Below are 24,716 nucleotides of genomic sequence, written 5' to 3'. Positions count from 1 at the left end.
CTAACTACTGTTGGGGACCTAACCGGACTACACAATGCGGCCTACAAAAGCCTACACATGCGCCCAGGACAAAGGAACAAAGGAGATAAAAACTACAACCACCACTTTAGAGTCACCTCGAACCTGGGTGCCCTATTGGCTGACAATCTTCAGGGAACCCCGGGGGGTCCCCTGGAGCGGCCTAAGCTATATAATCCGGCGCCAGCCGGAGGAACGCCCTCTCTCCATCGTAATTTGCGTTACACCAGGAGGTGAAGATTACGTCTGCAGCGTTTTCCTTTGTCCTAGGCCGCAGTCTTTCCCCCAAACTCGCTGGACGAGCAACAGACTGTTTTACCCCTCTTTTTCTCTACTCGTTTTATTTTTCTTTTGTTTATCATTTTGGATCCCGAGGAGACCACCGCGACAGCGCGACTCTCCCGTTCCCCGCGGTAAGAAGAAAAACTTTCTTCGTCCCAGCTGCCAGCAGAACGGATAACTCGACCCGTCTTTGTCTGAAATCAGCTGACTAAATCGCCGAACCACGCGAGTGTTCATCAGTTCCCTGTGTTGGGGTTGTAGCAGGGGCAGATTTGGTTATCAACAGTTAACTATCAATATCAATGTGATTATCGGTATTAATAATTATATTTAATCTATCATCATGATATAATCATGAATAAACGGGGCACCACCCTGGGATCAGGGAAAAGATAACCTAAAACTGTATTCAGTCTCAATATGGAGGTTTTATACTCACATGCCAATCATCGTGATCATTGGCATAGGAGTACAAAACCAATCGAACAATTAAAAAGGCGTGAAATTCAAGCACTAGCCTTCACAACCTGCTGTTATCCAGTGACATATACACAACAAGCACAAGAGACCGCTAGTTATAATATAATAAGATTTATTAAAATCAGTAATAACGATCACAATCAATAACACTGCAATTAACAAAGCCTTATTACCTAACTACCTAACACACAAAGGGAGAGACACACGTGGAGTGTGTGTGTGCGTATGTGTGTGCGTGCGTGTGCGTGCATGTGCGTGTGCGTGCGTGCGTGTCGCGAGAGAGAGAGAGAGAGAGAGAGAGAGAGAGAGAGAGAGAGAGAGAGAGGTGGCTATGGGCGGCCACCAGATGGAGCTATTCCTCGCAGCGTTCAGGGGCGGAGCCACTGAGGTTCGATGGGGTAGCGAGAGAGAGAGAGAGAGAGGTGGAGCTCTTCCTCGCAGCGTTCAGGGGCGGAGCCACTGAGGTCTGACGGAGTAGCGAGAGAGAGAGAGAGAGAGAGAGAGAGAGAGAGAGAGAGATAGCCGTATGTAGCCACCAGATGTAGCTATGTCCCTAGCGGCCGCCGGGAACAGCTGGCTTAGGACACGTGTGTATGTGTGTGTGTGTTAGCGGGTCACAAACAAAGAGAGAGAGAATGCGCGAGCGATATTCGGAGGGACAGAAAACGTGCTGCTATCACACGGGCTCGCGTGAATGAACTGGAATTTATTCCGCGAGACCGGTCTTTTAACTGATAGTAGAGGCTTTCTGAGCTCGCGAATATGGCGGAGGTTAGTCGAAAACACTGTTACAGAAATCAACCCAGCTGTGTGGGTAACCAATCAACATTCACATACAGCAGCACATGAACAAACGGACTCGGCGATCCGCGATCAGAACTTAAAACACATTAACAAGAATTACAAGCATGTCCTACACTATCGAATCTCTGCTTCTGCCCAGACAAATAGCCTCTTACTTTTGTCGATGTGAGATGCGTCGATGTGAGGTTTCCGTCCCGTGCGTTGATGGCGTTTCTTTACGCCGGCAGCGGACGGTAGTTTGTGGGGCGCTGGTTCAGCGCCGGATCCAATTAGTTGAAGAAAACAGTTAGTATTTCTTCCTTCTGCAGGAACAATCGCGGGGCTCGGCGATGTAGTCAGCTGATTTCAGACAAAGACGGGTCGAGTTATCCGTTCTGCTGGCAGCTGGGACGAAGAAAGTTTCTTCTTACCGCGGGGAACGGGAGTGTCGCGCTGTCGCGGTGGTCTCCTCGGGATCCAAAATGATAAACAAAAGAAAAATAAAACGAGTAGAGAAAAGAGGGATAAACAGTCTGTTGCTCGTCCAGCGAGTTTGGGGAAAAGACTGCGGCCTAGGACAAAGGAAAAACGCTGCAGACGTTATATTCACCTCCTGGTGTAACGTGAGTTACTTTGGAGAGAGAACGTTTTTCTGATGGCCGCGGGATTTATAGCTTACGGCTGGACCGGGGGACCCCCTGGAGTCCCATGCAGTTCGCAGCCAATGGCGCGCCAGCGGTGTGACGTCAGATCCCGTGACCAGGTGGAGGTGACACTAAAATGGTGGTTGTAGTTTTTTTATCTCCTTTGTCCCATTGTCCTGGCCGCATGTGTAGGCTTCTGTAGGCCGCATGGTGTAGTCCTTCTAGTGAGGTCCCAACAGTCCCCCTTTTGGTCTGAAGGTTGAGGTGTGGGACGCAACCTTCGGAGCAACATAAGGGCCGAACCGTCCATGTATTCCTTGAAACACGTGGAAGTCCAAACAGTCTGTATATTCCATGGAAAAGAGGTTAAACAGTTCATTCAGGTTAAAGTCCATGACTTTGATGGAGGCATTGTCTGGGCAGAGATTGAGGCAACGTCTGGGCAGAGATTGAGGCAAAGTCTGGGCAGAGACTTCTAACTATCTAACCTATATTAAACATCACTAAGGCACAATTTATACAAACATCAGCATTATCATTTCATTCGGGAAATTTCAAACAGGACCCATTCCTATTATGAAAAACAGAACGAAGACGGAAGGAAAGCGAGGAAAAGGAAAAGGGGTTAGTGGTTGCTAGGCTTACTCCGGGTGGAGGCTGGAGTGTAAGTCTGTGGGATGTGTGTGGTATCTCTCCAGAACCTAACATTTAGTATGGCTTTAGCCTATGCGTATCCTGTTTCCCTATGATAGATAGATTGAGGATGAATCTTATGCCCAGGTTCCTGGGGTCTACTGAGATCGGGATTGCATTGCCAAGACTATAAACCAAACGCATTTATGAAGGTTGCACCACAGTTGTAATAGCGGATTGGAGGATTTTCGTGACCAGGCATCTAAGGCATTTAAGGTGTTATTGAGCAGGCTGGAGTGTAAGTTGACAGTGGCTACGATTCCCTGAGGGGATGTTGCCTAAGTTCTGCAGTTGTCACTGTGAGAAGGGTTTGATGTTTAGGTGTTAGTGCATGCGGTTACCCTGCTGTGGCCATGGTGAGTCTTCTACTGGGTGAGAGGGAGACTGCCTCCCCCTTTCGGGTGGGGCAACTGCGATCTCTAAGAGGTGTGACAGGTTTGTAGGGCTTGCTCTGATTCGCATGACCCCACTTGTGTGTGGCTGGGTGCCTTGGTTGTGAGACCCTGATGCGGTAAGCCACTGGTGATAGCTTACCGACGATCTCGAAGGTTCGACTCCTCATGAGGATGTCGTCCACATAGATGAGGTTACCGCGTGCAGCCGCGTCACTCATCGCCCTGTGGAGGAAAATGTTGAACTCGGCGGGGGAGTTCAAATACCCAAAAGGGCAGCGATTCCAGGTATACTGGCGGTTCCCAAAGGAGAAGGCAAGCTTGTACTGGTCGGTTGGATCAACTTTCATTGTCCAGAAACCATTAGCGATGTCTACTGTTGAGAAGAAGCGGGCTCCCTTGACTTTAGCTAGCTCCTGATCCAGGTGAATCATGGGCCAGCGGGAGAGAGGAACCTGTTTGTTCAGTGGCCGGTAGTCGATGGTGAGACGCCATTTCCCAGTGGGTTTCAAGACCGGCCAGATTGGGGAATTATATGTTGAGTTGCACTCCCGGATGATTTGCTTCTCCAGCAATTTGTCCAGGATGTCTCGGATAGACTCGTATGCGGCTAACGGGATCCTGTACTGGCGTACGAAGGTCGGTGGCGCATTCGGATCAGTGGGGATGCGGACCGTGTGAAGTTGGGTCTCCCCACAGTCCTGCGAGTCTCGGGAGAAGATCGGCTGGAAGTCGTGGAACAACTTCCGTAGCGCGTCTCTCTGGTCCTCGGTAGTGAGGGCATCTGCTTTGGCAAGCTGTTGGTTTATCTCAGATTCAAAGCCCGAATAGGGTTCCTCAGGTGGTTGGTGTGTCTCACCTGAGGTCGCTTCGGTCGATTGAGTCGTTAATGCGTAGACGACCAGATCACCCCCTTTCCCCAATGCTGTGCCACAAATGGCTTCCCCGTGAAGGGTTTCATGGCAGGCCATGGTGATCATTGCGGTTGGGAACGTGAAAAGGACATTGTCTAAGTTTACTCCTGGCTAGGGAGGGAGGTAACTCTCCTATGACTGGTATGGTCAGTTCGAAGTCATGGAAAGAGTTGTCGACCAGCATCCCTATTGGTTTTCGTGCTCCCAACTGGATTGGGGCATGCGTCAAGTTTTGGACCAGGATGTAGGTTGAACGATTGTTCAACTCAAGCAGGGGCATGCCACAGACTGTAAGGTTAAGTTCCCAGAAATGGTGTAAGGCCTGGAAGAATGCTTGGGAGCCAGGCATCTTCTGTCCCTTAAGGATGGCGATCCGGATGGGGACGCCTGCGGTCCTGGCAGGGACCATCATGTCAACTTCGCTGGCAACCTGACATGCCTCTGGGATGGTTTGGCCTGATGTCAGGTGTTCAAGTTCAATGGGCAGGGGCTCGCTCTTAGCGTTAGCCTGGGACCAAAGAATCTGATTGACCGTGTCCAGTTTGGTGCCAAGTCTGACCAGAGTATCAGCACCTAAAAGGAATGGTGGATGTAGTTTGGGCACTACGCTTATGAAATGGTCAACCTGTTTCTTCCCAATACGGATCGAGAGGGCGCACACTCCCACCGCCTTAAAGTGAATCTGCGGTGATTCTGCGGAAAGGAGGTGGTGGTTGAGAGGCGCGAAAACTGGGAGAGGTTGATGCTGGCACAGATGGTGGTACAGATCTTGACTGACGGCTGTCTTCTCTGACCAAAGCCCCAGGATCGCTTCTGGGACATGGGTGTCATTGAGATGCACACCGCCAACCAGATGAGGGCTGTAAAGTGCTGGGTTTCGGTTCTCCAGCGGACACAGGAAGGATCCGTGGTGTCGGAAAGCACTCAAGTCGCCGGCTTGGAGTTGTGGGCTAGCAAGCGGTGCGGTTCGAGCAGAGCCAGGATAAGGCTCTGGAAAAGGCATCCGCATTGGTCGAGGGTCTCTGGACTCTTGGATGACGGCGACCCGTTCGTCGGAAGCCATCAGGCCACCTGAGGGGTGGAGCGGTTTTGGCGTCTCGAGCGGTTTTGGCGTCTCGACCTGAGCCCAGATGCGCCCCTGATGACAGTCGATAAGCGGTGCCAGCCGGTCCAGGAGATCCTGACCAATGGGAAGTGGTTCGGTGTCAATGGCACAAATGTGGATGGGGTGCACAAGAGTGACTCCCTGAAACGTGTGGTCCACCCACGCACGTTCTGTGATGGGTGACCTGTCCTGCGTGTAGCTGGTGATGCTAACGTGGCAGGGCTCAATTTGAAGTGGTTTACCTAGGGAGAGCATGGTTCGGGTCACCTCCGCAAAGGTGCGTTGGCACATTAGACTGATCTCAGAGCCTGAGTCGAGTAGGGCGAGGATGTTGACACACCCCCCTACCACCACCGAGGTATAAATGCGTCTAGTGTGGCCTTTGCGAACAAGATCTCCTAGGAAAGTCAAGAAAGGGGGTTGCGACGGGTCGATGGCCTTGGTTGCCGAGTCTGATTTTGGTTTCCCCGCCCATCCTACCAAGCAAACCTTGGCGGTGGAAGTGGGAACGGCCCGGCCTAGTCATGTAGGCGGAGGCTCCCTGTCCGGGTTCTTGCCGGGCTTTTGTGGGGAGCTTGGTGCCGGCTGTGACCATTGGGCCAGGTTGAGCCGCAACCCTATTGCTTTTGTCAGCTTGTCGACCAGGTCGTCCATATCCTTTTCTCTCATTCGGGAGTTTGTCGCCCAGGAATTATACTTACCCTCTTGTTTGCGTTCAAACTGGACCTTATTCCTGGGGTTATTTTCGTTCCTGGGTTTTGTGTGATTCCAGGAGCGTGCGTTCGGCCCACCCCCTTGGTTCTGTCGCCATTGTTGCTGGTTAGGTTCCCGGTGTGTCTGTTGTACTGGTCTAGTACTTACCCTTGGCTGAGGCACTTCATCTCCCTCCAGCCCTAGGCCTGTGTGTTCCGCGGTTTGGACCCCCAGGACTCTGGCGTCCTCCCCGGATGACCTTGCGGGTCGCACCCGGGTCTCCCATGACATCTGTGCGAAATTACGAACCTCTTGCATGGTGAGTCGGTACGTCCTGCAGTGCATGGTGACATCGTAGCGCACACTTTCGTGTAGGTTATGCAGGAAGAGGGCTTTGAAGGCAGGCTCTTCCTCCACTCCTGGGGAGTTACGGCCCTGAGCATAGGCGGCCCTGAAGCGCCTATAGTACTCCCTGGGTGGTTCCTGCTTCCTGTGTAGAACAGCGAGGGCGCCGAGCGTGGCGGAGGCGGGGTCCCTGTACCGGCTATACTCCTCCTTGAGTGCTTCACAAAGTCTGGAGTATCGGTCCCGGTTTCTGGGTGGGAGTGTTTCGATGAAACTGTGGACCTGTCTGGTACTGGTCTTCCAGATTAGCTTGAGCTTCTCGCGTGAGGAGGCATGGGGTAGGTCACGCAGACAGTGGTCCATCTCTTTGAGATAGCCATCAATATCCGACTCTTTGTGAGTCGGATCGAACCGTTCAATGTCTCTGGCGAGGGACTCTAACTGTCGGGTGCGCAGGCCATGGTTTGCGGCTGGATATGGGCCATCTGATTCACTCGACGACCCGTTATCACCACGGTAATAGTCTCGGACAGAGTGACCCCTCCCCCTTGGAGGTGGGGATGGAGTCCGAGGCATGCGTGACCCTCCTACCGAGTGTCGGTGGTGGGTACGTGGGAATCTGGAATCCCCCGTCGAGCTTCGAGCCACTGGGAAATGGCTCAGACTTCGGCGTGGGGACTCGTCCCGCTGGGAGTAGCTCCACTTGTGAGGTGGGGCTTCTCGTTCCAGTGGGTGGGTGGATGGTGGCGCCTGGTAGCGCCGACGTTCGGCCTCTTCCGACTGTAACAGTCTCTCCCTGCGCATGGGACGGTGTGCGTCCGTGGGGGGCGCGGTTTCAAGGTCCGACAGGTCAGGCATATCCGTGTCTTGGGGTGTACCTACCTGGGCAGCCTGAGTTTCCTCACGCTGGAGTTCTCTCTCCTCCTCCCTGCATGGCCTGCGGAGGGCTTCCTCCCTCTCCACCTTCAGTTCGGCCACTTCCTGTCGCAGGGAGGTGGTCGCATGACCCAGTCGATTGATTAACTCCTCATCCTCAGCTTTCTGCAGTTGTGCTCTGCGCTGAGACAGGAGGAAGATTCGACCCACCACGTCAGCGATTGTGCGTTGTGGTTTCCCTGCCGGGTGATTAACATAATCAACAAGCTCCTGCAGCTGATCATTGCATGCCACTACATCGTAGTGCTCCAGGTTTTCCCTGTCCTCAAGGGACAGGTGGAGGAGACCAGCGATCGCATCCTGCAGGCCTGCGTCGACTGATACCTGGGGAGCCTCAGCTCCTTGTTCTTTCGGGCCGTAGTTGCTCATTTTACCTCTAGTAAAAGGCAGAACCCGGTGGCTTCACTTGTTTGGTTTTAACAGCGAAAAGAATGTATGTTGTTATGCTGATGTGGGTGCACAGGTGAGCGGCGTCGACCTGTGACTTACAATGAAAATGTTAATACACTTCTACAGTCTGTGGACTGGTAGTGAGGTGTCTCTAGCACCTCTGGTGAGTGATAACAGTGTTATAACGCGTCTTAGTTTCCCTAACCCTGTGTTTGTTAGTATTGTTGTTAAACAATAAATGGCTAATCACAACATGCATATGCAACCCTCAACTGTACTTGCTTGGCAAATAGTAATGGGGAACAAACAAATCGATCCTTGAAAATCAATTTCTAAACAATCATATTAACAATAATAATATTTACTATTATTATTATTATATACCTCTCAGGTTATTGTGCATAAATCTCTGGATAAAGCTGGTTTAAGAAGGCCTCACACGGGGCGGCAATTATGTGTTAGCGGGTCACAAACAAAGAGAGAGAAAATGCGCGAGCGATATCCGGAGGGACAGAAAGCCGTGCTGCTATCACACGGGCTCGCGTGAATGAACTGGAATTTATTCCGCGAGACCGGTCTTTTAACTGATAGCAGAGGCTTTCTGAGCTCGCGAATATGGCGGAGGTTAGTCGAAAACACTGTTACAGAAATCAACCCAGCTGTGTGGGTAACCAATCAACATTCACATACAGCAGCATATGAACAAACGGACTCGGCGATCCGCGATCAGAACTTAAAACACATTAACAAGAATTACAAGCATGTCCTACACTATCGAATCTCTGCTTCTGCCCAGACAAATAGCCTCTTACTTTTGTCGATGTGAGATGCGTCGATGTGAGGTTTCCGTCCCGTGCGTTGATGGCGTTTCTTTACGCCGGCAGCGGACGGTAGTTTGTGGGGCGCTGGTTCAGCGCCGGATCCAATTAGTTGAAGAAAACAGTTAGTATTTCTTCCTTCTGCAGGAACAATCGCGGGGCTCGGCGATGTAGTCAGCTGATTTCAGACAAAGACGGGTCGAGTTATCCGTTCTGCTGGCAGCTGGGACGAAGAAAGTCTCTTCTTACCGCGGGGAGCGCTGGTCTCCTCGGGATCCAAAATGATAAACAAAAGAAAAATAAAACGAGTAGAGAAAAGAGGGATAAACAGTCTGTTGCTCGTCCAGCGAGTTTGGGGAAAAGACTGCGGCCTAGGACAAAGGAAAAACGCTGCAGACGTTATATTCACCTCCTGGTGTAACGTGAGTTACTTTGGAGAGAGAACGTTTTTCTGATGGCCGCGGGATTTATAGCTTACGGCTGGACCGGGGGACCCCCTGGAGTCCCATGCAGTTCGCAGCCAATGGCGCGCCAGCGGTGTGACGTCAGATCCCGTGACCAGGTGGAGGTGACACTAAAATGGTGGTTGTAGTTTTTTTATCTCCTTTGTCCCATTGTCCTGGCCGCATGTGTAGGCTTCTGTAGGCCGCATGGTGTAGTCCTTCTAGTGAGGTCCCAACACCTGCAGAAGGAAGAATTACTAACGGTTTTCTTCAACCAATTGGATCCGGCGCTGAACGAGCGCCCACGAACTACCGTCCATTGCCGGCGTCAAGGAACGCCATCACCGCACGGGACGAAACCCTCACATCGACGCATCTCACATCGACAAAAGTAAGAGGCTATTTGTCTGGGCAGAAGCAGAGATTCGATAGTGTAGGACATGCTTGTAATTCTTGTTAATGTGTTCTAAGTTCTGATCGCGGACCGCCGAGTCCGTTTGTTCATGTGCTGCTGTATTCGAATGCTGATCGTGTACCCACGCCGCTGGGGTGATTTCTGTAACAGTGTTTTCGACTAACCTCCGCCATATTCGCGAGCTCAGAAAGCCTCTACTATCAGTTAAAAGACCGGTCTCGCGGAATAAACGCCAGTTCATTCAAGCGCGCCCGTGTGATAGCGGCACGCCTTCTGAGCCTCAGAATATCGCTCGCGCATTCTCTCTCTCTTTGTTTGTGTCCCGCTAACACACACAGACACATATACGCCGCACACACGTGTCCTAAGCCAGCTGTTCCCGGCGGACGCTAGGGACATAGCTACATCTGGTGGCTGCATACGGCCATCTCTCGCTCTCTCTCTCTCCCTCTCTCGCTACTCCATCAGACGTCAGTGGCTCCGCCTCTGAACGCTGTGAGGAATAGCTCCATCTGGTGGCCGCACATAGCCATCCCCCTCTCTCTCTCTCTCTCTCTCGACACACACGCACATGCACACGCACGCACGCACGTACACACATACGCACACACACACACTCCACGTGTGTCTCTCCTTCTGTTTAGCTTAGTTTTGTGTGTTAGGTAGTTAGGTAATAAGGCTTTGTTAATTGCAGTGTTATTGATTGTGATCATTATTACTGATTTTAATAAATCTTATTATATTATAACTAGCGGTCTCTTGTGCTTGTTGTGTATATGTCACTGGATAACAGCAGGTTGTGAAGGCTAGTGCTTGAATTTCACGCCCTTCTTAATTGTTAGATTGTTTTTATGCTTCCATGCCAATGATCACGATGATTGGCATGTGAGTATAAAACCTTTAAATTGAGACTGAAGTTTTAGGTTATCTTTTCCCTGATCCCAGGGTGGTGCCCCGTTTATTCATGATTATATCATGATAATATATTAAGTATAATTATTAATACCGATAATCATATTGATATTAATAATTAACTGAGCTAGTGCGGGAGGTAGAGCGCTACCGGCTACAGGTAGTTGGGCTCACCTCCACGCACAGTCTGGGCTCTGGAACCCAACTCCTTGAGAGAGGCTGGACTCTCTTCTACTCTGGAGTTGCCCGCGGTGAAAGGCGCCGAGCTGGTGTGGGCTTGCTTATAGCCCCCCAGCTCAGCCGCCATGTGTTGGAGTTTTCCCCAGTGAACGAGAGGGTCGTCTCCCTGCGCCTTCGGGTCGGGGATAGGTCTCTCACTGTTGTTTCGGCCTACGGGCCAAACGGCAGTGCAGAGTACCCGGCCTTCTTGGAGTCCTTGGGAGGGGTACTTGAGAGTGCTCCAACCGGGGACTCCATTGTTTTACTGGGGGACTTCAACGCTCACGTGGGCAATGACAGTGTTACCTGGAGGGGCGTGATTGGGAGGAACGGCCTCCCCGATCAGAACCCGAGTGGGGTTCTGTTATTGGACTTCTGTGCTAGTCACAGTTTGTCCATAACGAACACCATGTTCAAGCATAAGGGTGTCCATCAGTGCACGTGGCACCAGGACACCCTAGGCCGGAGGTCAATGATCGACTTTATGGTTGTGTCATCTGACCTCCGGCCGTATGTCTTGGACACTCGGGTGAAGAGAGGGGCTGAGCTGTCAACTGATCACCACCTGGTGGTGAGTTGGATCCGCTGGCAGGGGAGGAAGCTGGACAGACTTGGCAGACCTAAACGTGTTGTGAGGGTCTGCTGGGAACATCTGGTGGAACCCCCTGTCAGGGAGGTCTTCAACTCCCACCTCCGGGAGAGCTTTGACCAGATCCCGAGGGAGGCTGGGGACATTGAGTCCGAATGGACCTTGTTCTCTGCTTCCATTGTGGACGCGGCTGTTCGAAGCTGTGGCCGTAAGGTCTCCGGTGCCTGTCGTGGTGGCAATCCCCGAACCCGGTGGTGGACACCGGAAGTAAGGGATGCTGTCAAGCTGAAGAAGGAGTCCTACCGAACCTGGTTGGCTCGGGGGACTCCCGAGGCAGCTGACGGGTACCGGCAGGCCAAGCGTGCTGCAGCGCGGGTAGTCGCTGAAGCAAAGGTTCGGGTCTGGGAAGAGTTCGGGGAGGCCATGGAGGAGGACTATCGGTCGGCCTCGAGGAAATTCTGGCAAACCATCCGGCGCCTCAGGAAGGGGAAGCAGCCCTCCACCAACACTGTTTACGGTGGAGGTGGGGAGCTGCTGACTTCGACTGGGGATATCGTCGGGCGGTGGAAGGAATACTTCGAGGATCTCCTCAACCCCACTGACACGTCTTCCATTGAGGAAGCAGAGGCTGGAGACTCGGAGGTTCATCCACCCATTACCCGGGCTGAAGTCACCGAGGTAGTTAAGAAGCTCCCCGGTGGCAAGGCACCGGGGGTGGATGAGATCCGCCCTGAGTACCTCAAGTCTCTGGATGCTGTGGGGCTGTCGTGGCTGACACGTCTCTGCAACATCGCGTGGCAGTCGGGGACAGTGCCTCTGGACTGGCAGACCGGGGTGGTGGTCCCTCTATTCAAAAAGGGGGACCGGAGGGTGTGTTCCAACTATCGGGGGATCACACTTCTCAGCCTCCCCGGGAAAGTCTATTCCAGGGTACTGGAGAGGAAAATTCGGCCGATAGTCGAACCTCAGATTCAGGAGGAACAATGCGGTTTTCGTCCTGGCCGTGGAACACTGGACCAGCTCTATACCCTCTGCAGGGTGCTCGAGGGTTCATGGGAGTTTGCCCAACCAGTCCACATGTGTTTTGTGGACTTGGAGAAGGCATTCGACCGTGTTCCTCGTGGCATTCTGTGGGAGGTACTTCGGGAGTACGGGGTCGGGGGCCCTCTGCTAAGGGCTGTTCGGTCCCTGTATGACCGGAGCAGGAGCTTGGTTCGCATTGCCGGCAGTAAGTCAGACCTGTTTCAGGTGCATGTTGGACTCCGGCAGGGCTGCCCTTTGTCACCGGTCCTGTTCATTATTTTTATGGACAGGATTTCTAGGCGCAGCTGTGGGCCGGAGGGGATCTGGTTCGGGAGCCACTGGATTTCATCCCTGCTTTTTGCAGACGATGTGGTCCTGTTGGCTCCTTCGAGCCAGGACCTCCAGCATGCCCTGGGGCGGTTTGCAGCCGAGTGTGAAGCAGCCGGGATGAGGATTAGCACCTCCAAATCTGAGGCCATGGTTCTCGACCGGAAAAAGGTGGCTTGCTCCCTCCAGGTCGGGGGGGAGTTCCTGCCTCAAGTGGAGGAGTTTAAGTATCTTGGGGTCTTGTTCACGAGTGAGGGAAGGATGGAACGTGAGATTGACAGGCGGATCGGTGCAGCGGCTGCAGTAATGCGGTCGTTGTATCGGTCCGTCGTGGTAAAGAGAGAGCTGAGCCGAAAGGCGAAGCTCTCAATTTACCGGTCAATCTACGTTCCTACCCTCACCTATGGTCATGAACTTTGGGTCATGACCGAAAGAATAAGATCCCGGATACAAGCGGCCGAAATGAGCTTCCTCCGCAGGGTGGCGGGGCGCTCCCTTAGAGATAGGGTGAGGAGCTCCGTCACACGGGAGGAGCTCGGAGTAGAGGCGCTGCTCCTCCACATCGAGAGGAGCCAGTTGAGGTGGCTCGGGCATCTGTATCGGATGCCCCCTGGACGCCTCCCTCGGGAGGTGTTCCAGGCATGTCCCACCGGGAGGAGACCCCGAGGAAGACCCAGGACACGCTGGAGTGACTATGTCACCCGGCTGGCCTGGGAACGCCTCGGGGTCCTCCCGGAGGAGCTGGGGGAAGTGTCCGGGGAGAGGGAAGTCTGGGCGTCCCTGCTCAGGCAGCTGCCCCCGCGACCCGGTCCCGGATAAAGCGGAAGAAAATGGATGGATGGATGGATGGATTAATACCGATAATCATATTGATATTAATAATTAACTGTTGTTAACCAAATCTGCTCCTGCTACAACCCCAACACTACTATTGGTATGTCCACAATCTTCAACTACCTTCAACTTTCTAGCACTTAGATATTCTTAAACTGTTATTTATCTTGAGAACTTTTCAAAACGTGGGTTTAAAGACCTAGAACAACAAACTTGGCTGAAGTGAGGCGTCCGTGTTTGTTTTACATCTAAGTTTCCCAGTCGTGACGACGACTCGGATGGTTATACAAGGCAGAAACTGCTCGTTGCAGTTATGCAACATAAGGTCCTCCGTGGACTTCACAGCAGCCCGCGGTCACCTCCTGACCCGCCCTTCGGCCTGAGCCGAGGGAGCTGAAGTGGCAGGAACGTGACTTCACGGCCCATTAAGCGCCGTCTCGCCACGCCACGCCACAGCACGCCGCCGCTGATTTATGACACTGCAGCAGGCCGGTGAGGGTGAGCGGTAAATCAGAATAAATGGAAGGTGGCGGCGGAGTGTGTGTGTGTGCGTGTTGAGGAGGAGGAAGTCGACGGAGCTTCACCTGCCACCCAGGAATACATGAATATGTATGGCCGCACACACGTTGCTGTTTGGTGTGTGAATGCTGTCATTAGTGTTGGAGGGGGTGAGTGTTAAGTAGCAGCTATATAAATGCAAATTCCTCATCGTTTCCTCGCCGTGTCTCCTCTCATTGCTCGCCGCTCACGTTAAGTTCAGCAGTGTTTGCTCCTCCGCTCGCCTCACCTCGTAAATACGCTCGCCTCGCCTCACCTCCACCTCCCGTCTCACACAGTTTTTATGCTTCTTCTTCCATCTGCTTCCCGCCGCTGAGTTGACTCTCCTGCTTTTAAACAAAAAAACAACAACCCAATTCTCATATTGCTCGCTGCAGAAGAAAAGTACTTGAACAGATCATTGATTTCTCCTTCTCCACTGACGCTCTGTCTCTAAATGTGTTTGTCCGCAGTGTTTATTGACGTTCTGTGCTGCTGTGTAATTATTCCCATCAGGTGAACAGCCACTGAGCTCTCTAATAACACCATTAGGTTCTGCAGCGGTACGGCAAAGAGCAAATTAAAAGTCTTTCTAACACCCGAAGGGGCTTCTTCACTGTGAGTGTGAGCACAACGCAGACACAACTTCACCGCTACAGCGTTCTGGAGTTTATACAGCAGCACTACCTGAGTACATTTATATACAGTACTGCATCTAAGTACAATTATTACTTGTACTTGTACTACATGAGTATGTAACTTACGTTTCACAATTATTTTCTCCACCAGGAAAAGGATACGACCGTGTGTGTGTGTGTGTGTGTGTGTGTGAGAGAGAGAGTGCACTGGGCGTCTGTACACGGCTAATCTCACATTCTGCTGCAGCAAATGGCTAATATGTGAAAAGCCTAGTTATAGCTGCATGCTCAAGGATGTCTGTGTGTTTGTGGTGACGCATGCTTTCTCAAAATACATTCATTGCCAGTTTTATACTGCCAATGACTGTCAGCTGACTCCTCATTTACTACTCTTAACCGGCTGGCTGATCGCTGCATATTACAGCATCCCATTGGCTTTGGGATTATTGCAGAAAATAATCTCTGTGGCAAACATACGTTTATGCTACTTATGCGCTTTGTTCGGCCAAATAATCTTCACTTTAATGCTGTTTGAAGTGTGCAAAGTACAAAGCTAACTCTATAAACAAACTACACCACAGTCACATGAGCGTACATATAAAGAGGCTTTCAAGCTGCTCAAGCTAGCCACTTGCTAGCAACCATAATTTATAAGACAGGGTTGATAGTGTCAGAGAAATAGAAGGAGAGTATGGACATTGAAGAGTTTTTCGGGAAACATTTGACCAGGCGCGCCTTAATAGCACTTGAGGCCCCTGGGCTATGGAGATTTTTGAGGCCCCCCTCTACCCCCGTTTTTCCTTTCCTGAGCTCCGCTTGGATGTGAACGCTTCATTTTTCTCAACGCACCTCCGACTGCGTCTTCGACCGACTCACTCCTCCTTGCACTGTAGAGCCATGTGCTCAATGATTTGGTAGTCCCTTCAGAGTCTGGCAGAAGCCCAGGAAGCCCGTGCATTGAGGCGCCTCTGCATTTGACTCCTACAAAAGAAAATGGCGATGGTTGTCAATTGTGGTGACAAAACATGTCAATGGGTGTGCAAAATGTTGTTGTAGCTCAACAGGACGCAGCTCAGGGGAGTCGGATGTCTGCTGGTTAGCTGGTTAGCTCGTCCTTCGCTGAAGTGGCGGGAGTGGCCGAAGGTCAGCTGGACCCAGTGGGTCATTGTTCACCAGCCTGCGGCTCAGCTTATGATCTGTGTTGCTTTTCAGAATGACAGAATTAGCAAGGTGGCTACGTAGCCAGCTGTCTGCTTGTTAGAGCTAGTGGACTCATTCCGATGCTTTGATGCTGTACTTGTTACATCAAATGAGCTGGACACACTTGTCACTTACCTGGTGTGATAGGAGTGTGTGGATGAAGCATTAGGTTGTTAGATTTGACTCATAGGGCCCTATAGTTTCGTGGCGCAGCGCAGGGCGGCGCAGGGTGGCGGAGCCGGCGTAATGCAAGTTTCGACCCGCGCAGCCTTGCTCACGGTCAGTTTGGCAGTTTGGTGGATCGCCTGCGCCAAGATGGGTGTGGCGGCGCAGCAGGGGGAGGCGTCACAGATTCAGCTTGGCGTAGTGGAAGTTTCGTGGCAAAAAGCCTCGCCGAGACTGCGCTGAAAGCTCGCCAGCTCCAACCTGGTCTACTTTCAGCGCAAGGCGTAAATAAAGTCCATTCATTCAAGGCGAATCACAGCTGGCGGAGTGGAAGTTTGGCTGACCGGCGCGCAGTGCGCACACGTCACCGAGACCTCACAGGCAGGTTTCCACAGTTCCAGGCACATTTAAATGCAATACATAATCACAACAAACACTATTTAATGCAACTAATTGAATCAACACGTGAATTTATATCTATATAGATTGTCCCGTCACATCTGACGTCAGATCAAAGGCGGATGGCACGCGTAACGGAAACTCAGCCTCTTGGACCAAAACATCTCCCTCTCTCTCTCCTGTTTTTTATAATATCGGCATTGTTATTATTATGATACGCACGCACAGCGCAAAATGCGCGTGGTGGGAGCGGCGGCGCTGCTTCTGTCATCGGGTTGTCAAGTGACGGAACTTGCACTGAACCTCCTCTAACGCATTAAAGGAGAGGAGAGGAGCTCATTTGATTGGTGAAGATCTGAATCGGCTGTATTAATCCCAGTCCACGCCTCGTCTCCTCCTCGTCTCCCACTCACGCCTTCTTCTCCTCCTTCTTTCCCACTTGCGCCGGTGGGCGAGACGGGAGGCGTGCCTGCGCGAGGCTGCGCGGTGCACGCAACTTGCAAAGTCCAGGCGGACACACCCCGTCGGCGTGGCGCAGGTGCGCTGAGAGCTGACTGCGCCTGGTCTACGAAACTAGGGCCCATAGTCTGTCTCTGTCTGTGCTTCATAACGTTGCTGTCAGTCGGTTTACGGCCACAATGGTTGCAATAGCAAAGGTACGCATCTCAATAGCTACCGCTTTGACCACCCTGCTGTTTTTTTTTCATTCATTTTTTTATGATGACAACAATATAGCATATACAGGACAGACAATGAAATTACTTTGTCGTAACTACATTTTAACAAGTTCTCCCCCCACCTCCCCCCTCTTCCCCATCTGCTCCATCCCACAATAATTAGGATTTTAGACACACAGACAAACTGGGATCATTTATGAAGAAGGTCCTTTCCACATTGCACCACCCTGCTATGTTGATTTGAATGGGAATGTTTGTTCTACTCTATTCTATTTCTATGGGTAGATTTATATGTACGTTGGTTTTATATGTATGGTTGATTTTGTATGCTGGTTCCCTTAATTGAAAGGAGCTTCAGGGCTAATAATGTTATCCAATGAAATTATTCATGTTCTTCTTCTTCTTCTTCTTCTTGTTATTATTATTATTATTATTATTATTATTATTATTATTATTATTATTATTATTATTGAGTGATTATCATTCAATTCAGTTCACTGAGCTACTCAGTAATGTGTTAAGGGTACACTAAATCCAACTTTCTTTTTTGAGGTTGTCACATCATATGTACACTCACTTTATTACACTCATCAATTGATTCCAGTGCCATTCAATAGTTTATATTATATGGCAGGAGATATTGTCTCTAAAACCCTCCCCCCAAAATATCTCTGAACCTCCTGTGACTCAACTGCCTCCAGAAAATGCAATAACTTCAACGAGATCAGAGCTAAACAACATCTTCATTGACTTCCCCTACAACAGGAGGCCCTAGAAATGTTCACGGAGTTACATTGTGATTCATCTGGTGATTTGAAATCACTTGATTTGGAAAAGTGCACCTGCAGCAGGCAGTGATGAGGAGAATACAAAGCTTTTAAAAGTAGGTCCAGTTTCTGAAACGCACCGTGGCGGCGCTGAGCCCAGCCTGTTGTACATAAAATCCCAAACAGCCTGAAGGACATTTTTACTGGGATCATGAGGACCTCCGTCGCCGCTTGTATCGGCTGTTATGTGCCCGTAATCGCAGCGAGGAGCAGCCTCTCACGCGGCGCTGCTGCTGTAATACCAGACCTAATTACACAGATAAAGCAGCAGCATGAGGAGTCAAAGAGCCTTTTAGTGTGATCCGGGCTCAGAGGAGCGCTGCCGTCCTGCAGATCAATAGTCATGTTTAAAGGTTTGCCCCTACACAGCTCAACAGCAGACGCATGACTGAGCCGAGGCTCTGAGTCCCCCCCGATCAATGCCATCGTTAAGTGCTGATTAACACCGCATCATGGCTGATGAAGACCAATGGTGGAAGCAGCAGGAGGAGCGATGATGCCACCGCTCACACAACAGAACAGTGCAGGATATGAATGTGTTCCTCAGATGAAGGGACATTACCTTCATCTGCCCAGCTCTATCTCCTCCTGGCTTCTCTTCATTACTCCTCAGTTAGAGAGGCCCGTCGCTGCTCCATTTGTGTGTGTTGGATGGTTATTGATTCCTTCTCCTCACTGGATAAGGCTTCTCTATATTAGTGCTCAGTTAGAGAAGTCTGCCGCTGCTGGATGTGTGTGTGTGTGTGTAGGATGGTGACTAGGTCGTTCTCCTCGGTGGATAAACAGTGCCATGCTATGTTCAGTTCAGTCTCCATCTGTCTCTCTTCATCTTATCATTCTTCTTCTGCTGTCTTTGCAAGTTTGACCATTAGAAGTATATTTACATAGGAATGACATGGATGCATTCACAACAACAGGGGAAAAAAAACATTAGTTCCTTGTTGTTTAAATGCCTTCAGAGAACATCTGTTACGATGGTCGCTGTGTCAGTCAAAAAGATACATGATAGATCCATAGACTGTTTATAAGAAGTCACCCATTGCGTCTATGGTTTGGAAAACTCAAGCTCGGTCTTGAATTTTGCAACCAGTGAACATAAGTGACCTTATTTGGACTGTGGAGGAGCGACGGGTGGATCGGATGAACACAGTGTCACCTCGAGCAACAACCTTACTGCCTCCGGCTCCATCTGATTTCTGGTGTGAAGCTGTTGACAAAGTTAGCTTCTATAATTCAAGGTGAACTTTAAAGCTAAGTGTTCAATTCATCTTAGCAGCCATTGGTAGCATGGTAGCGAGGCCATGGCAACCTGTCAATCATAGGGTAGCCACGCCCTAAATCATCACCTGCTTTACTGTCTATTTGGCTCTAAATTTACCACTATTTACCAGATACACTATTTCATTTACAACCATTATTTATTAAAATAACCATAAACTCATGTTCACAATGTTTACTGAGATAATAAATCAAGTGAGAAGGAGGCTCATTTACTCATAAGCCCCTTTTAGACAGACGGTTTTGCCGTAATATCGGGAAGGTGAGTCAAAATAAAATACGTTGTGTTCAGAAAAGCCTAAAAAAGAGAAAAAACCTCTTAGCAGCCAACATTTTAGCTCTTTCACTTGAAAAAGGACAGCTTGTCTTTTTGTTGTTGATATATATATATATATATATATATATACATATATAAATGTATATATATGCATGTATGTATGTATGTATGTATGTATGTATGTATGTATGTTCACATTCGTCACTTGTATTGCACCTTAAAAAAATAAAAGTTGTTTAACAAAAAGACAAGCAACATGTCACAAGACGCGACTAAACTAATAACGACACTAATAACAAGAAAACACAGAAACCAAAAAAATGATAATAATAATTTGATAAGATTACGAAAAACACTAACAGCAGCAATGATAGAGGGGGGAAACACAAAACAGGGAGAAGGTTTGTAGGGGATGAAACTGTATGAAGGGCATAGTACATCATATTATATAGCTATATATACACACACACTGATGTTGGAGGGAAGGCCTGGCTCTCAGTCTCCACTCTAATTCATCCCAAAGGTGTTCTATCGGGTTGAGGTCAGGACTCTGTGCAGGCCAGTCAAGTTCATCCACACCAAACTCTCTCCTCCATGTCTTTATGGACCTTGCTTTGTGCACTGGTGCACAGTCATGTTGGAGCAGGAAGGGGTAATCCCCAAACTGGTCCACAAAGTTGGGAGCATGGAATTGTCCAACATCTCTTGGTACGCTGAAGCAGTCAGAGTTACTTTCACTGGAACTAAGGGGCCAAGCCCAGCTCCTGAAAAACACCCCAACACCATAATCCCCCTCCACCAAACTTTACACGTGGCACAATGCAGTCAGACAAGTACCGTTGTCCTGGCAACCTCCAAATCTAGACTCATCCATCAGATTGCCAGATGGAGAAGCGTGATTGGTCACTCCAGAGAACGTCTCCACTGCTCTAGAGTCCAGTGGCGGCGTGCTTTACACCACTGCATCCGACGCTTTGCATTGCACTTGCTGATGTATGGCTTGGATGCAGCTGATCGCCATGGAAACCCATTCCATACAGGTCTCTACACACTGTTCTTGAGCTAATCTGAAGGACACATGAAGTTTGGAGGTCTGTAGTGATTGACTGCAGAAAGTTGTTGACCTCTGTGCACTATGTGCCTCAGCATCCGCTGACCCCGCTCCGTCATTTTACGTGGTCTACCACTTCTTGGCTGAGTTGCTGTCGTTCACAATCGCTTCCAATTTGTTCTAATCCCACTGACAGTGTGTAGGGCTGCACGGTGGTGTAGTGGGTAGCACTGTCGCCTCACAGCAAGAGGGTCGCGGGTTCGATTCCTTCCTTCTGTGTGGAGTTTGCATGTTCTCCCCGTGTAAGCGTGGGTTCTCTCTGGGTTCTCCGGCTTCCTCTCACAGTCCAAAGACATGCAGGATGGGGATAGGTTCATTGATGACTCTAAAATGCCTGTAGGTGTGAATGTGAGTGTGAATGGTTGTTTTGTCTCTACATGTTAGCCCTGTGATAGACTGGCGTCCTGTCCAGGGTGAACCCTGCCTTTGCCCAATGACAGCTGGGATCGGCTCCAGCCCCCCACGACCCTGAATACAGGATACAGGATTTACATAAAACTGTTTCTGGGTGAGCAGAGTGGACAGTTTCAGTGCAGACACTGTTTGCTGCCTTGCCCAGAGGCACTCTGGCAATGTGATAAGTGGGTCTGCCATCTGCTCAGTTCGGCTCCAGAGACAGCAGACTGCTGCTGTGTGACAGAGAATTATATTTGATTAAATCTTTTATTACAATCTATAATAATCTCATAATATCTTTATTCTGTTCTGTATTCTATTTATTTTTAATTGTTATATTAGCATATTTAACGTTAGTTTCTTCTGCTGGTAGTGTACAGCAGAACAGAATTAAAAAATCATATTTTATTCCTCTGTGGCTTATTATATTGTATCAATTTTCATGAAACTTGCCCTCTTTTATTTATTCTATTTATTTTTAAGCCTTTACTTTCTGCTTTCTTTCTGCTGTATTTTATTTGATTGTATTTGGATGCTACTGTTTAATGTTGTGCATATCATTCAGTTTTGGGATAGAACTTACTTGCTCACCTATTTACCAGCATTTAAACAATTACTAGATGGTTTACAAAACACATAATATAGTTTTAAGAATACATTTTTTAATGATTTGTTTTAGTCAACACCCAGAATGAGTGGAGGCTGCAGTTAATAATGACAATATAGTAAAACACAGTTGTGATATAAAGTTAGGTAAAGGTATTAGTTTCATAAGCGATGCTATTATTGCTGACAAATTGTACATTAACTAAGATTTTGTATGCTTCTCCTGGGGGCTAAGCCCCCCTGTCTTTTAATCCTAGTGACATCCCTGGCCTAATCTAATATTTTAGATTCCTAAACTGAACTATGTCGTTTTGTAGTGTTTTTGTTTTAACACACATTTCAAACTGTGGCTGTGAAAAAAATGTGTTTACCCAGAAATGTAATTGAGAGCGTAGTTGTATGGGAACATAACTTTGTGAGAGACCGGCTTCCTCAAGGATAAAATGTTGGCATTGTACATTTTCATTTCACAGAGGACTTTCACCAAGGAGACCGATGTTCATGTCTCATGTGAAACCAAAAGGAAACATTTACACTTGTTGCATAAAATTGTGTAAGAGTCAGCTTGGTACTGTTCTAACCTCCATGTCTCTTTGCCTCCTCAGATGTGACTATGAGATGGAGTACCAGAGATACCCTGATGACCACCACAACAGGTGCACAACACCTTTCATCATTTTTTTAACCCAGTTTGCTCCACTTCCTGATGAGGTGGGACTAGTGATGTGCGATCCCACTGATTTCCTTTCTGATCCGATACCAAGTAAAACTCAGGCTGGTATCGACGATACTGATCCGATACCATCCATCCATCATCTTCCACTTTTGTGAGGCTCGGGTCCCCGTGGCAGCAACCTGAGCAGGGCACCAACACTTTGTACAAAATCTTAATGTTTGGAAAATCAAAAGTAGTGTATTTCAAATAATAGCTAACGAATACAAGACATCAGACTACTCCCTATTGTTTAAATATTAATAATTATCTTACAAGAAAAATAACGAAAAAGTTGCATGTTAATTAACAGCATCTCAACATTGACCCTTTTTTGTTTAGTAACTGAACATTTTTAAACCATTCCTCAAATGTTCCCTCTTTCACAGGTTTTTGTTTAGAAACAGCAGCATATTTACAGTTTTACCTTTACGTCTGCTCCGTTTTTTGCTCACAAGTTTGTGTGCGTGTGTATATGTGTGTGTGTGTGTGTGTGTGTGTGTGTGTGTGTGTGTGTGTGTGTGTGTGTGTATGGTGTATGCGTGTGTGACTGGACTGGGTGAGCAGTGTGCTGCTGTATAAATAGGCGTATTTCGCAAATGACTATGATAGGCGGAAGAAGAAGTAGTTCCTACTGGGTATCATTTAGACGAGATCCCAATAGTATAGTTACTTTCCACTGTGTTTCTGTTAATGATAAACTAAACTACTAAAATATAAATATTTTTTATGAGAGAATAAATTCTAGAACATACATTTCTGGTATCAGAAGTATCAATATTCCAGAAACGATCCAAACACACTAGTGAGAACACACGCCCACATTAAGGAAGTCATGTGACCTGATATCACCACATCAGAATCAACCAGAATCAGAAAACTCTTTTAATCCCACAGGAAATTGTACAGCTGCATTTGCTCCATAAGTGTTAGGAAGAAAGAGAAAGTATGGGTTCATAAATAAAGAGTACATAAACAAAGTAACATGACAAGGCCTATGAAGTATAAAAGTATAAATAATGACACCAATACGTTATGTATGTACAATGTATGCATATAAATACTATATGGTGTGTTTCTGTATTTGCTGTTGAGGTAGTGTGGGGGTAGAAGTATACACCTTGGGCCCTAGTTTCGTGGCACAGCGCAGGGCGGCGCAGGGTGGCGGAGCCGGCGCAATGCAAGTTTCGACCCGCGCAGCCTTGAGCACAGTCAAGAAACTTGCAATGCACGGTCAAGACGGACACACCCCGTCGGCGTGGTGCAGGTGCGCTGAGAGCTGACTGCGCCTGGTCTACGAAACTAGGGCCCCTTGAGTGTATACTATTGTTTGTCAGCTTCCAATGGCTTTATTACGGCAAACATAAACCCCACGTTATCTGCAATGCACTGTTCGTTGCATTACTCTCCAAAATGCAAGAGGGCGTACAAACATGCCGAGGAGGAATTTTAATTTACGTCAACTCATAACTCCTAATCATGGACGTACGTTTCCGTCTTTATACAATCGCATTCAAGAAAAGAGACAACCATTAAATGTATGTGTTTATGTATTATTCAAATATGTATTTAAAAATGTAAAGGTTTTTAAGACCTCCTGTTTGAGAAGTATTTAAAAACAAATCGGCTGTCTTCTCAGGATATTAAAGCAGCGGTAAGACGTGAGATGCGTTGCTTCTAGCGGCCTCTGTGGCGGTAGATGGAACTGCAGGCGAGCCTCTGGGACTCATCTCCCTCACCAACAGTGTGACTGTCTCTCATCTGTGTGATGCCTTCAAATGCTCCACACTGAAAGGAGGTCCGTGGTTTCCCCTCGTTGGCGTCACTTTGCTTCTTGATGACTTTCCTTCTTCACTTCCATTAGTTTGTTGTTACTTTTTCTTGGACTGGAAGTTGAATGGTCTTCTTTCTCTGCCTGTTGATCCTCCATTGTGAGTCAGCAGTAAGGAAATGTACCTGGTCAAACACTTTAGACTAGAGGGAGCCTGACTCAGCAGTTGGAAGTTACTGATTTCCCATTCCAAGTAAACGCAGCATACTTCCGTGAGTAGCTCCACCTGCAGACCAACCGCTGCTGACTGACGGAAAAAGATCAAACTCATTTAGAGTTTAGTGGGAATGTGGCCACAGACACGGAGATCCTATTTCTGGACAAAGCAGCAACAAGCACTTTCATTAGTGGTCACATGATCAACCACCATTGTTTTAACTCACTCTGTGATAGAGAGGAACTTAAAAGACAATTCAATATTATTAGTACAACTTTAACAAACAAATACTAATTTCAACCAAAACAAGATCTTTTGCTAAAGCTAGCTCAGTTGGATAGAGTTGGTACGACAGCGGCGCATTGAATGATGTTTCTATGGACCTAAGTTCAGCTGTCTGACAGGAAAAGACAAAGTCACAGAACAGACATATTTCTATTTAAGCTGCCAGAAACAGAACTTTCTGTTTATTCTGACATCTTCTCAGATTCTAAATGTATATTTTCCTAAATGACTCAGATGGCACATTTTCAGCTGAGTGGCAGAATTTGGCTTTTTGAGAACTTGAATGGCCTCAACTCTTCATTTGTGTCTGGCTTGCAGCATCACATTCCATTTCCTGTTTGATGGCAGCGTGCGTTTGTTGGGCT

At 48.6% G+C, this 24,716-nt stretch overlaps 1 protein-coding gene across 2 annotated transcripts in view; it reads left to right on the top strand.

The window, feature by feature from the left end:
• Positions 1-24,716, top strand: part of LOC311019166 (RNA-binding Raly-like protein) — a 109,538-nt gene that overhangs the window by 41,188 nt on the left and 43,634 nt on the right. For both annotated transcript variants that reach the window (XM_084018419.1, XM_084018420.1), the window contains exon 3: positions 21,972-22,022. In XM_084018419.1, the coding sequence (XP_083874545.1) occupies positions 21,972-22,022 (51 nt within the window). The remainder of the gene's footprint in view (positions 1-21,971; positions 22,023-24,716) is intronic.

The sequence above is a fragment of the Eutrigla gurnardus genome (genome assembly GCF_963514095.1).
Source record: "Eutrigla gurnardus genome assembly, chromosome: 9".
In the NCBI taxonomy this organism is placed as follows: Eukaryota; Metazoa; Chordata; class Actinopteri; order Perciformes; family Triglidae; genus Eutrigla; species Eutrigla gurnardus.
This window is presented reverse-complemented; position numbering and strand designations above follow the sequence as displayed.